Below are 14,372 nucleotides of genomic sequence, written 5' to 3'. Positions count from 1 at the left end.
GGCGCCAGCTGCCGCGGCCCTGGAGAGTGCACCGTTCCCAGCTGGACCGTGGAGTCACGTGTTTGGATGGGACACCCCCAGCCACCGTTCTCCGCAGCCTGTGGATTTCCAATGCAATTCTCTCAGTTGGTCCTGGGGGCTGTGCGTGGTGGGGCCACCAGCCGCCGCAGTTTTAGGGACCGCCTGCCTAATTCTGCCAGCTGGCCCGGGAGGGAGGAAGGGAGGGACTCCGGCTGCTTGCTGCCCCGCCCGGGGAAGCCCATGCCCCTCGGCGATCTCACTGGAGCCGGTTCTCTCAGCCAGTCAGCCGTTCCAGGATGGGGTACGCTGTCTTTTTTATCTCTGTCGTGGCTCCGGGAACTGTTCTGTATCATTTGTACTCCCCTAGTAGCTGTTCTGGAGGAGGAACTAAGATCTGCGCGTCTTACTAAGCCACCATCTTCTCTGGAAGTCTTCCTGTGTTTTTTGAGCTCCTTTTAGTATTTCTTGTAGAGCCGGTCTCTTGTTGACAGATTCTTTCAGGATTTTTTTGTCTGTGAAAACTTTAATCTCTCCCACAGTTTTGAAGGACGATTTGGCTGAGTACAGAATTCTTGGCTGGAAGTCTTTTTCTTTCAGGATCTTGAAAGAAAAATATCATACCATTGCCATCTTGCCTCCAGGGTGCTATTTGAGTAGTCTAAACTCAGTCTTATTTGGTTTCCCTTGTATATAGTAGATTGTTTTTTTCTTGCTCCTTTCAGGAGTTTCTGCTTCTCTTCAACATTTGACAGACTGATTAGTAAATGTCTTGGGGAAGACCTATTTGGATTTATTCTGTTTGGAGTTCATGGGGCTTCTTTGACTTGTATATTTATGTCCTTTATGAGGGTTGGGAAGTTTTCCCCCATTATATCCTCAGTGCTCTTCCTAGCCCTTTACTCCTCTCTTCTCCCCCTGGGACACCAATGATTCTTATATTTGAGTGCTTTGTTTTGTCTTTCATTTCCCTGAGATACAATTCAGTTTTTTTCCATCTTTTTTGCCATTTGCTGTTTTGAGTCTTTGAAGTCAGTTATCCTGTCTTCTGTATCACTTGTTCTTTCTTCTGTCTCTTCAAATCTGGTTTTGTGTGCCTCTAGTATGTTTTTTATTTGGTCAGCAGCGTCTTTAATCTCTGTAATTTCTGCTATTTTTCTATTTATTCTTTCAAATTCCTCTTCTTGCTCTTCTGCTATCTTCTTGATCACCTTTATGTCATTTGCTATCCCCCTTATTTTATTAAGTAGAGTTATATGAATATCTTTGATTAGTTGTTCCAACATCTCTGTTTCCTCTGGTGTTTTAATTTGGTCATTAGGTCAGGCTATATCTGTCTGCATTGTGATCTGCTTAGTAATCTTCTGCTTCTTTGTGGCATGTAAATATCTTGATTGATTTAGTTTGGGAGTTGATTTCTTTCAGTAGTCTTCAGACTTGTGTTTCCAGGGCTGTTGTAAAGCAGGGAGCAGGGCACGGGATGGGGCACTCAGTGCAGTGATTTGTTTCAGGGCAGGTATATGTGCAGGTTTGGGATGTTACACTGATACTTGTGAATGTGGGCGCCTAGTGACTGGAGAGTATGAAGCTTTGCAGATACTCCAGTTGTGGGGGCATAACCCTGGTGTATGCTGGTCTAAAGTAGAAGGCCCTTTGTGCGCATGCATAGAGCTGTGGCAGCAAGTTGAAGTCATGCCTTCATGGATTGGGGGTAGATGTGACCCGGCTACGCAGGTCAGCACTTTCTCAGAGCTGGCAAGTGAGGCTATGGGCCATGTGCATGCATAGTTCTTGGACTGCTGTAAAGTCCAGTTCCCAGAGCTGAATGATGTGATTGGGGCCCATACACATACATGGGCCTAGCAGTGCCATAAACTGATACACAGAGCCCAGAGGCAATGGGTTGAGACTGTGCAACACTATGGGCAGGGGTCATGGGTAGTCTGGGAATGGAGGTTAGTGCCTATACCCTTTTTGCACTGTTAACAACCTGCAGGGAATGGGGAGGGGGGGATAGTGCTCGGCAGGGGTGCAGGAGAGGTGGGTTGGGTTGCACTTGGGGTGGGGGCAGGTACGTGCCCTGGGGGCTGTTGGGATGGGGGCACCTGGAGCATGGGGAATGGGAGCAGTGGTGGGGTTTGGGTGAATGGGGTGTGGGGTGAGTTGCTGGTTAGGGGACTGCACTGATGAAGGTAGCGTGCCCAAGGAACATGGCCTGGCTTTCTTTCTAGTCCCCACTTCCCATCTGTTTACTCCCACAGGCTCCGCTTTCTGCTTCTCAGTTCCTCAGCCTCTACAACCAGGACTACCCGATGTGGTGCAGAAGGCTCTCCAAGGTCAGCCGCACTCCTGAATCTCTGTCTCAGTCCCCCTCCTGTCCCTTCTCAAACTTTTCCATGGAGCAGGGCCAATCTCAAGCTACTCTGGTGGGGGAAATCCACTCTCCCTCAATTTTTTAAGCACAGTTTTGCCATATAAATAATTTTTAACTAGCAGTTTTTCTCTTTCAGTACCTTAAATATATCATGCCACTGCCTGTCACCTCCATCGTTTCTGGTGAGAAATTGACACTTAGTCTTATCGAGGATCCTTTGTATGTGATGAATTGCTTTTCTTTTGCTACTTTCAGAATTCTCTATCTTTGGCATTTGACATTCTGATTAGTATGTGTCTCGGAGTATGTCTATTAGGATTTATTCTGTTTGGAATACATTGTGCTTCTTGGATGTATATATTCATGTCTTTCATAAGAGTTGGGAAACTTTCGGCCATTATTTCCTCAAATATTCTTTCTTCCCCCTTTCCCTTCACTTCTTGTTCTAGGACACTTCTGAGTGTATATTAGTATGCTTTGTGCTGTCACTCAAATCCCTGAGGTGCTGCTCATTTTTTTTCTATTCTTTTCTCTATCTGTTCTTTTGATTGTATGATTTTGACGTCCTGTGTTCCAGTTCACTGATTCTTTCTTCTGCCTCTTGTATATCGCTAATGTATTTTTAATCTGTACTGTTATGCCTTTTATTTTGAATCTGTACTGTTATGCCATTAATCCCTATAATTTCTGTTATATTTCTTTTTATACTTTCAAGTTCTTCTTTATGCTCACAGAATGTCTTCTTAATAGCCTTTAGCATTGTATCCATATTTTTCTTCATCTCCTTGAATTGATTTAGGAGATGTGCTTAGACTTTTTGATTAGTTGTTCTAAATTCTGCATCTCTTCTGAAGGTTTTTTGGTTTCTTTGTTTTGTTTTGTTTTTTGTTTTGGCTTGGGCAGGCATCAGAAATTGAACCCAGGTCTCCAGCATGGCAGGTGAGAACTCTGCCTGCTGAACCACCATGGTCCGCTCTCCTCTGATGTTTTACTTTGTTCCCTTGACTGAATCATATCTTCCTATTTCTTAGTATGGCTTGTAATATTTTGCTGATCTCTGGGAATCTGATTATCTTTAGATAATTCTAAAGGTCTCTTTCCTGGGGTTTTGTTGATTGGTTTTGTGTTAAGTCCTTTCTTTGACACTTGCTCCAACTTATTTTAGACTTTTAGAATAGCACAAATTTATCAGATCAGATATTCTCAGATCTTCTTCATGTGACTCATGTCCTGGATATGTGGTGCAATTTTTAAAATTGTACTTTGAAATTGTTTCAGTTAGTTACCTTTCCCTTTCCTTTCTCTGGGAATCTTGATTCATTCTGTTTGTTTTTGTGCAGAACTTTTTCTACGATTTGTTTAAATTCTCTCACTCATTCAATGCCCTGTTTTCCTTACCCTTGTCAGTTCTAGAACCCTCCTATCTTATAGCAGTTCAATGTAACACCCCTCCACCCCTCCAACACCCCCCCCCACACACGCACACACTCTTTTTCTTTCCTCTCTGAGGATTTTCTTCCTCTTATTTCTTCCCTGTTAGGGTATGCCGTACCAGATAGCCATATGAGGTCAATCTAAAAAGGTGGGTTACTCTAGAAAAGTCCACTCTATACTTAGATAGTCCAACTGACAGTAACTGGATTGAGAGCATGCAGCACATTGCAGCCACTGTTATACCACAGTCTCTTTTGTTTCGCCCTGGGAGCCCTTTTGTATATAGATAGCTCTCCTGAGTGGCTTGTTTTCTGTCCTTGGTCTCTGTGGACTTGGGTCCCTGCCTCTGGATATGTGTAGGGTTCTGACTCATTGCTGTGAGTGGCTTTACAGTCTGTGTCCCCAGTGGAAGGTGGGAGGTCCCCGAGTCACTGCCTCTGAGTAACTCTCAAATTGCATGGGACTGAATGAAGGGGAGAAAAGAGGACCAGCACTTCCAGGACAGAAGTTTTTTGCCTAATATTTTTCTTTTTCTTTGATTCAGCGTTTGTGGAGTTGTTTTCCAGTCTCTACTGTCTTCCAGAGTTCTAAGCAACTTTGTCGTTTTATTCACTAAATCTCTGGGGAGGATTTTTCAGGTGGTGTCTTACATAGTCATGTTGATGACATCACTAATTTTCATTTCAAGGTATAATAGAGACGATTGATCATATTTGTTTGGAAGACAATTATGAATACAGACTCTTTGTTTCCGTATTTCTCTTTGGGAGAGGTTTATTTTTTCCAGTTTTAAAATAATAATTAATTTTGGTTAGAGAAGTTGTAGGTTTCCAGAAAAGTCATAAAAAATTCAGTGTTTCTATATATCCCCCATTATTGACACTTTGCATTTTTTGTACTATGCCTTTATTACAATTGATGATAGAATATTAAAATAGCACTATTAACTCTAGTCCATAGTTTACATTAGATTTTTTTTTTCCACCATACCACCCTATTATTTGTTCTGGTATAGCTTAGTCTAGAACAGAGTAGAACTAAGTATAATCTATTCAGGTTCTCAATAATGTTGGTTACTTATACAGTTCACAATGTAATTTTATGTACATATGTATAAATAGATGGAGAGTGGTGATGTTTCTTTTTAGCCTTTTTATTAAGAGCATTGCTGAAAACAATTTTATTTATAATTTTATTAATGTGGTTAGTTTGTTTATTCTATCAATTATAGGATGAAAGCTTTTTTTCTATGACTCCCATGAATAAAATCTCCACCAGAATTCTCTAATGAGTAATTTTTCAGTCACTGACATCTTAGTATACTTGAAAAGCACTAAATGCCACCCACTTTGGCAGACATCTCTGTCACTTTTCTTAAAGAAGTTTGAGCACATGCAGTCAGCTGGAACAAGACTCATAATTTCCTCTGTTGTCTCTGCAAATAAGTTTGCTGAGTTTGGTGAGGCAAGGTAGTATGTTAGGAGATTAGGCCATGCAGTCAGGGATTGGTACAGATCCTATTAAATTTTACATGTTTTTCTTTTCTGATCCAGAGTCTACAAGCTAGGTAAGTGAGATAGGCCTGCTGGTAGTATCTCTTTCTAAAAAAAAAAAAATGGCCAACAGGGGTGGTGGAGAGAGTGTGAGACTAAAGATAGTTTTGTTCAATTTCTGCCTCTGCCTTGTATATAATCCTCCCTGTGATACTTTCTAACCATATAGTCTTGATTAAGTCACTTGAACTCTATAAGCCTTGCTGTCCTCTTCTATAAAATGGAGAGAGAATTAATACCCTCCTCTTGGTTGTTGGAAAAGAAAATTGATTATAGATATCATGAAAGCATGTAGTCTAGTACTGGGCTCATAGTAGTAGTTCAGTAAACATTAATTGACTCTCAGACTCATCCTTTGGGGCAGTAAACCCTGACTTGACTTTCAGAAGTAAAAAAAAAATGATAGAAATTCTGGAAGAATTCTGGAGATTTAATTAGTGCTATTGGTGATGGTGGGTGGTAAATGAATACAAGCAACAAAATAGTCATGGCAACTCATATGAGGTTTTGCGTATCTACCCACTTCTCATTAGTCACATAGTCATTGACTAAATTGTAAATTCTTGTTTTGAATCTCCATAATCATCACTACATATAGCTTAAGTGGTCCAAGAAACTGCTATGTTCACTTGACCCACCATTACCACCTCATGAACTGCCTGGCAGGGAGACGGACTAATAGTTTCTCTGTCTTCATCCTTCCAGACTCTGCTCTGATTTCTCTGTCTCTGTGAAGCAGGCCTGATTCTTACAACAGACAGAATTAATGATACTTTCTTTATATGCTAACATATGGGAACCTCTGTTATAGCACCTCTTTCATAATGCTTTTGTGTTGAAGTCGGTTGTTGCATTTTGATCTTTCTCATTGTATTTTAAATTGCGTAAGGGTTTGGTGTGTGCACATAGTTGATGCTCATTGTTATAATAATACAAATCATAACACAGAGGTAGTTTTGCATGAGGTAAACACAGACTCTGGAGCTAGGCTCCCTGGGTTCACATGCAAGGTTTGCCACTAGCTCTGTGATTTTGGACCCAAGTTCTTTAACGTCTCAGAACCTTAGTTACCTCATCTGTTAAGTGGGGACCATAATTGTACCTACCTTATAGGGCTATTATGAAGATTAAATGTATCAAATATATGTGAAGCTTTTAGAACAGTGAATGGCAGATAGTAATTGCTAACTAACTGGTGATGGTGGTGATGATGTAACTTACTGAGTTTACTGTTATTCTCAAAGTTAGATTTGTCCAATAAAACTATACAGGAGAGGCTCTTTTGTTTTATTTTCTATGCCTGCACATCCAGTAACTCCTACCATCTAAACAGTTGCTTAGTCTTCTCCATGTATGGATATCTGGCAAATAGTTTATCCTTTTGTTCTTTTAAAATGTAATTGCTTTTTAAATTATAATCTTTGAAATATTTCCAAAGATATGTAACTATCTACTCATACTAGAACTAAATATGCAAATAGAATTCTTTTTTTTTTTTTTTGAAGAGAACAGATCTTTATTATATCTTTTTAAATGAAATCCATGCACAAAGTTTGACATCAGGTAATGAAAAGGACAAACCCCAGAGACTGAGAGGTAGTTAACAGTTCGTTTTTCTTTTATTTGGTCCTTTTCTCTAAAAATGTAGTTTCTTTAAACAATCCTTTTTGTATGCTATTAAAATGTTATAAAAAATATATTACCAGTCTATATGGTCTGATGTTTTTCTAGTGAGAAATTCAATTCAAACCTCCCCACCCACCCAGATGTTTATGATGGTCACATCTTACATCTAACATATACTGCCGTAGAAAGGGAGACCAAAAAAACTCTTATTTTCCAAACACTCAAAGTTAATGTCTCCTGTTGTGATTTCTTCATTTCAGGTTGAGGGTCTGACAGATGTGAATGCTTTCATCTCTATTTCATAGTCAAGGTTTATCCCTGGAATTTAGTATCTGATGAGAACTAATTCCTATAGAAAAGTTTTTCTCATATCCATTACATTTATTACATCATCACAACTATGTATTCTCTGTTGAGCTTTGGTTTAAGGCTTTTGCATATGGAAATCTACTTTCTAGGGGTTTTCTTCTATATGAATTTTATAATGATTAGTCAGGGATGACCTGTGGTTGAAAAGTTTCCCACACGTATTACATTCATAGGGTTTCTCTCCAGTATGAATTCTCTGATGTGCAATACGTGATGAACTTTGTCTAAAAGTTTTCCCACATGTATTACATTTAAAGGGTTTCTCTCCTGTATGAATTCTGCGATGTTGAATAAGAGCTGAACTTTGGCCAAAAGACATCCCACATTCTTCACATCGATATGGTTTCTCTCCGGTATGAATTCTCTGGTGATTACTAAGGGATGAGTTACACCTGAATGTTTTCCCACATTCATTACATTTATAGGGTCTTTCTCCAGTATGCATTCTCTGATGTTGAATGAGAGCTGAACTTTGCCTGAAGGCTTTTCCACATACTTTACACTTACATGGTTTCTCTCCGGTATGAATTCTCTCATGAATAATAAGTGTTGAGTGGGAACTTAAGGCTTTACCGCATTCATTACAACTATAAAACTTCTCACCAGTATGAATTATTCAGTGTCTATTAAATAGTCGTGAAATAGAAGTGAAGCCTTTCCCACATTCATTACATCTATAGGGCTTTTCTCCAGTGTGAATTCTTTCATGTTGAATAAGAGATGCACTCTGACTAAAGGCTCTCCCACATTCACTACATTTAAAAGGTTTCTCTCCAGTGTGAATTCTCTGATGATAACGAAGGGATGAACTAGACTTAAAAGTGTTGCCACATTCATTACATAAATAGGACTTCTTTCTGGAATGAATTCTCTGACATCCAGGAAGGGATGTGCTGTAACTAGATGACTTCCTACCTGGATTATATTTATAGGGATTTTCACCAGCATGGATTTTTTGATGTATAAAAAGGCCTGACCTTCGGCTGAAGGATTTGCCACATTCTTTACATCTGTAAGATTTCTCCACAGTATGGGTTCTTAGATGTTTATAAAGAGATGTACTAAGAGTGAAGGCTTTCCCACATTGTTTACATACATAGGGTTTCTCTCCAGTATGAGTTATTTGATGCTGAATTAGAGCTGAACTTTGGTTGAATGCTTTCAAACATTCTTTACATTTAAATAATTTCTCTCCACTATGGTTTTTCTCATGTTTACGAAGGGATGAATTATTAATGAAGGTTTTCTCACACATACTGCATTTATACCGTTTTTCCATTGCGTTGATTTTTGGTTGGTTAAATAAATTTGAATTCTGTTTAAAAGCATTTCCTTGTATTTCACATTTTGGCAGTGTTTTTTCCCTAGAAACTATCTGTTGTCTATCAGGGACTGGCTTTAGGCTTAACTTTTGGCCAAATTCAATATTTCTATGGTTTCTTTCTATAGTGAGAATTTTCTTTTTATCCAGTTTTTCTAATCTATTTTCATATATGCAGGGATTTTCTGATTTAAATCCCAAGGCCCATTCCTTTTGGATCTTGTCATTACCAGTCCCTGAAATGAGTCTTGTGTTTGAGTTGACTTTGTGGTTTTATGACTGCTCTTCCATCCTAGAGAGGAGCCTCCAGGACTTTCTTTTTCTACCTTCCATGGTTCTTCTCCTTGCTGCAACAGGGAGATCACTTTTGGTTTGGAAAATGGGAGTCCCACTGAGATCAGATTCCTGTAGTTCTCCAGCATCACGTCCTGGTACAAGTTTCTCTGAGAAGGATCCAGCTTTCTCCACTCATCCCGAGTAAAGAGTACAGCCACGTCCTTGAAGGTCACGGACACCTGAGACCTTGCTTCCCCCTGCTCAGTAGCCATGTCCTCTTTCTGGGTTCTTCCCTTGGGCAGAGTCTCGGGAAGATGGATCTCGCTCCCGGGCCTGTGGCGGTTCCCGGGAGGTCGGGTCTCGTCCCGGAGCTGACCCCTGGGCCGACCGCGGCCCCGGAGCCGCCCCTAGAATTCTTTTTGAGTAACAGCATTGATCCATTGACAATGGTTGCGTGTTAGGAAGGATCCTCAACCCATGCCCTGACTCTACCATCAGTTAGTGACGTCATGAGCACGGAACTTGGGAAGGGCACCATACTCGCTAACTCTGTATTTAAATGAATTGTTATCAGTTCCAATATAACCTTACCTTTTTCTTTTTCATCTTAAAGAGAAGGTTGTACTTTTCCTCACTCATGGTGCTATGGGCTTATGCATGGCCTAATTTACCATACTTTGCCTTTTTGAGTTTTCATCTCTAATTAAAGAGTTTTTTTTCCATTTCTTTACAGTTATTGTACATGGCAACTGCTGACTTTTAGACCTGCAGAACTCATACTCTTAGTCTCAGGTATCACACAGGTACCCAAAGTTTCAAGGAAATACCAGATTATACATATGTAGCACAGCCTCTCAAAATTAAGAAATAACAATTACAACACTGGACTAAATGTGACTGCTATTAAAGCTTACAATCTAGACCCCAATTTTCTTATAATTATTTTCAAAAGAGATCATACAATGTTTGCTCTTTTTGTGTCTGACATATTTTGCATCGCATAATGTACTTTAGGTTCATTCCCCTCATTGCATGCCTTATGACATCATTCCTTTCTACAGTTGCACAGTATTCAATCATATGTATATACCACAGTTCACCATTCTACTTCTCAGTCAGCGTATCCTTCATTCACCTCTATCCATTTGGCCTTGGACCAGTTTTTAAAAGTCTTCATTCAGTATATCCAGATTACTGAATTTTAATTGTGTTCATTTCAACCAAGAATCATTAGAACAGTTGTAGAAAATGTTATGTCTTAGAGAAGTTGTTAGATTTCTCACCTTGAGAAATAGACACTTTTATTTAATTACAAACCTAGTTTTGAAGTTGTCGGGAAGTAAACAGCGCCATGCTTCAAACAGCATTTTGGTCTTTGTTAGTTTGTGCTTTATTTTTACTTATCCTCAAATGGAAAACCCATCGTAAGTAAAACATTTTAAGTAAAATTCTGCAGGGACACTGTAAATCAACCTATTCAAACATCCTAAAGGTATGGGGAACACTTTTAATTATAAACTGTCCACCTATGTTCAAATTTAGTTTACTATATTTAATGGGGAAAAGAGTTTGGCTATTTAAGAGACTGCCAAAGATACTTTAGCAGAAAGGCAAGTTAGAAAACTTCAGCAATCTAAAAACCTAAAAGTTGATCTTCAGCTAGTCTAGCCAATTAGTCAGTAGAAGAAAGAAGGAAAAGAGCAAAACATATCCTCCTTTTCCCAAAAGTCAAAATACAATGCTTCTTTTTTATTTGGGCATGGGGGGTACATGGTGGTAAATAATCTTTCTTAAAGTAGTTTCTCTTTTAGTTTGGTGGAACGTATCCTATCCCTTGTACATCCATTGTCCTCTGAAGAAGGAAAGGAAAGCAACAACATGGAATCAAGTAGAGTACTTTCCCCTAGAAAATAATCCCATCAAAAGAAAGATTATTTACGCCATCATCTTCCTACCAAAATCATGTTTCTCCATTTCTTTTTCTTTTTTTTTTTTGCTATAAGTTACCTAATAGCTAGAGTAATTCAAATAAGTTATTAAGCAGGACAACAAGCTTTTGTGCCAAGATATGACAACTCCAAAATATCAACACAACTATAACTGCCAAAGAAAAGGTTGAGGTTACTGTGCTGGTTTGAAAGGAAGTATGCCCCCTAGAAAAGCCATGTTTTAATCAAAATCCCGTTTCATAAAGGTAGAATAATCCCTATTCAATACTGTATGTTTGAAACCGTAATCAGATCATCTCCTTGGATGATGTGATTTAGTCAAGAGTGGTTGTTAAACTGGATTAGGTGACAGCATGTCTCCACCCATTTCAGTGGGTCTTGATAAGTTTCTTGAGTCCTATAAAAGAGGAAACATTTTGGAGAATGAAGGAGATTCAGAGAGAGCAGAGAAGAATGACATAGCCACGAGAAGTAGAGAGCCCACAAGCCAGTGACCTTTGGAGATGAAGAAGGAAAATGCCTCCCGGGGAGCTTCATGAAACAGGAAGCCAGGAGAGAAAGCTAGCAGATGACACCTTGTTCGCCATGTGCCCTTCTAGCTGAGAGAGAAGCTCTTACTGTGTTCACCATGTGCCTTCTCACTTGAGAGAGAAACCCTGAACTTCATTGGCCTTCTTGAACCAAGGTTTCTTTCCCTGGACGGATACCTTTGATTGGACATTTCTATTGACTTGTTCTAATTGGGACATTTTCTCGGCCTTAGAACTGTAAACTAGCAACTTACTAAATTCCTCTTTTTAAAAACCATTCTGTTTCTGGTATATTGCATTCCAGCAGCTAGCAAACTAGAACTCTATGCTTAAAAGTTACTTCTAGAGGACCTCTTTTGCTGCTCAGATGTGGCCTCTCTCTCATTCTCTCAGCCCAATTCTGCAAGTAAATAAAAAAATTACCCTCCACCCATGTGGGACTTAACATCCCAGGGGTGAAAGTCTCCCTGATAATATGAGATATGAATCCCAGGAATGGCACCATGGGATTAATAATGCCTGCCTGACCAAATGGGGAAAAATATTGTAAGAAAATAAGGTATCAGTGAATGAGTGAGCTCAGAGTCAAAAGGCTATTCTGGAGACTATCCTTACACGAGGATAGATATTGCTATTTACCATAGTTTGCCAAACCCTAACCAAAACCCTTCCTGCCAACCCTAAAGAACACCTCAGACTGTATATGAGATTCTAGAAAAGTTCCATACACTATAATTACTTTCCAGAAAACTGCAACCTCCAGATGGGTTCCTAGGCCAAATAAGTCCTGAAACCCAGAGGGCCCAACATCTCCAAAACATCAACTTGTTTCGTTCTCCTATCCCATTTTATCAACACCCCTTTCCAACATGAAAAATTTAGAATGGGCATAGTCCAAATACCCCTAAAGATCGGGAGAATAATAAAAGGAGAAAGAGGGATTATAACAGAGATGATAGGATTTAACAAATGACAAATGAACAAATGATTCAACAAAAGGCTGAATCATTTTATTGATATTTCCTTTAGTCTCCAGTGTCTTGGAGCAACTAGAAGGAAAAACCTAAAATTGTGCAACTGTAACCCATTCCAAATACTGAAATCTGTTCTATAGCTACTTGTTACCAGGTACTTTGAAATTTATTGCTTTATATATATATATATATATATATATATATATATATATATATATATATATATATATATATATATATATATATGTTATATTTCACATGCACACATGCACAAAACTCATCCAAGGAAATACAGGAAAAGTGGAGAAAGAACTATAGGCTATCAAGAAAATGATAAATGAATATGCAAATCTCAGTAAAGAGGTAGAAAAATTTTTAAAGAACTAAACAGAAATACTAGAATTGAAGACCACAATAACAGATGAAAAATTTCCTAGGGAATCTTAACAGCAGATTAGAGCTGGCAGAAGAAAGAATCGATGGACCTTAAGACAAGATAATTGAAATGATTCATGCTGAGGACATAAATGAAAAAGAATGAAAGAAAGATGAATAGAGCCTAAAGAAACCAATTGGACACCATCAGTATATCAATATGTGGGAGACCTAGAAGGAGAAGAGAGAGAAAAAAGGGGCAGAAAAGATATCCAAAGAAATAATAGCAGAAAACACTCAAATTTAATGAAAGACATAAATATACATGGCCATGAAGCCCAGTGACCCCAAACAGGATAAACATGAAGAGAGCCACACCCAGGCTCATTATAGTCAAACTCTCAAAGGCCAGGGACAAGGAGAGAGTTCTGAAAGCTGCAAGAGAAAAGCATTGTGTTATGTACAAGAGAACTCCAATAACATTAAATGCTAATTTCTCACCAGAAACCATGGAGGCAAGAAGGCAATAGGATGAATTATTCAAAGTGCTGTAAGAAAACAATTGCCAACCAAGAATTATGTGTCAGGCAAATCTGTCTTTCAAAAATGAAAGAGACATTAAGGCATTCCCAAATAAACTAAAGCTGAGGTGTTTGTTACCACTTGACCTGTCCTACAAGCAATGCAAAAGGGAATTCTTTGGGCTGAAAGAAAAAAAATACTAGACAGTAAATCAAAGCAGCATAAAGAAATAAAGACCTCCAGAAAAAAATAAATCATATGGGTAATTATAAATGCCTGTACTATTGTATTTTTTGGTGTCACTCCGCTTTTTACTGCTTATAGGTTCTAAAACATAAAAAGTAATGCTTAATCTGTGGTTTTGGACCATAGATAAAGATGTGATTTATACAACAGAAAATTGGGGGTAACAGTGACAGAGGGGTATGCTATGGAAGTTAAGTTGGAATTAAGTCAAATGTGATTGTTATAGATTGAAAATGTTAATTTTGACCCCCATGGTAACCACAAAGAATATATCTGAAAAAATATATAAGAAGTAAATAAAAGGAACTCAAAATGTTACACTACAAAAAGCCAAATAAATATGAAAGACATTAACAGAAGAATTGAATGACAAAAAAAAGTATAAGATTAACAGAGACCAAAATAGCAACATGAGAAAAGAAAATCCAGCATTAAATGTGAACGGATTAAACTCTCCAGTCAAAAGGCAGAGATTGGGAGAATAGATAAAAGCACATAACTCAGCTATATGCTGTTTACAAGAGACTCATCTTAAACTCAAAGAAGCAAGTAGGTGGAAAGTCAAATGATCGAAAAAATGTACTGTGCAAATATTAACCAAAAGAGACCTGGAGTAACTGTACTAATATCAGATAAACAGATTTTGAGCAAACATGGCATCAAAGGATATAGAAGATCACTATATACTGAAAATGGGGTCAGTTCAACAAGAAAATATAATTATGAATATATATGTACCTCATGTCAGATCCTCAAGATATATGAAGCAAATATTGACAGATTTGAAGGGAGAAATAGTTCTACA

The 14,372-nt window shown here is 38.5% G+C and overlaps 2 protein-coding genes across 14 annotated transcripts in view; one reads left to right on the top strand and one right to left on the bottom strand.

The window, feature by feature from the left end:
* The window catches only part of DENND1A (DENN domain containing 1A), a 665,083-nt gene that overhangs the window by 384,570 nt on the left and 266,141 nt on the right, over positions 1 to 14,372 (top strand). The window lies entirely within an intron of this gene.
* LOC143669827 (uncharacterized) lies at positions 7,201 to 9,372 on the bottom strand. The gene is given in 2 exon segments (XM_077144411.1): positions 7,201 to 8,883; positions 8,886 to 9,372. Coding segments are annotated over 2 exon segments (1,782 nt in total). The 5' UTR covers positions 9,244 to 9,372; the 3' UTR covers positions 7,201 to 7,459.

The sequence above is a fragment of the Tamandua tetradactyla genome, chromosome 2 (assembly GCF_023851605.1).
Source record: "Tamandua tetradactyla isolate mTamTet1 chromosome 2, mTamTet1.pri, whole genome shotgun sequence".
Classification (NCBI taxonomy): domain Eukaryota; kingdom Metazoa; phylum Chordata; class Mammalia; order Pilosa; family Myrmecophagidae; genus Tamandua; species Tamandua tetradactyla.
This window is presented reverse-complemented; position numbering and strand designations above follow the sequence as displayed.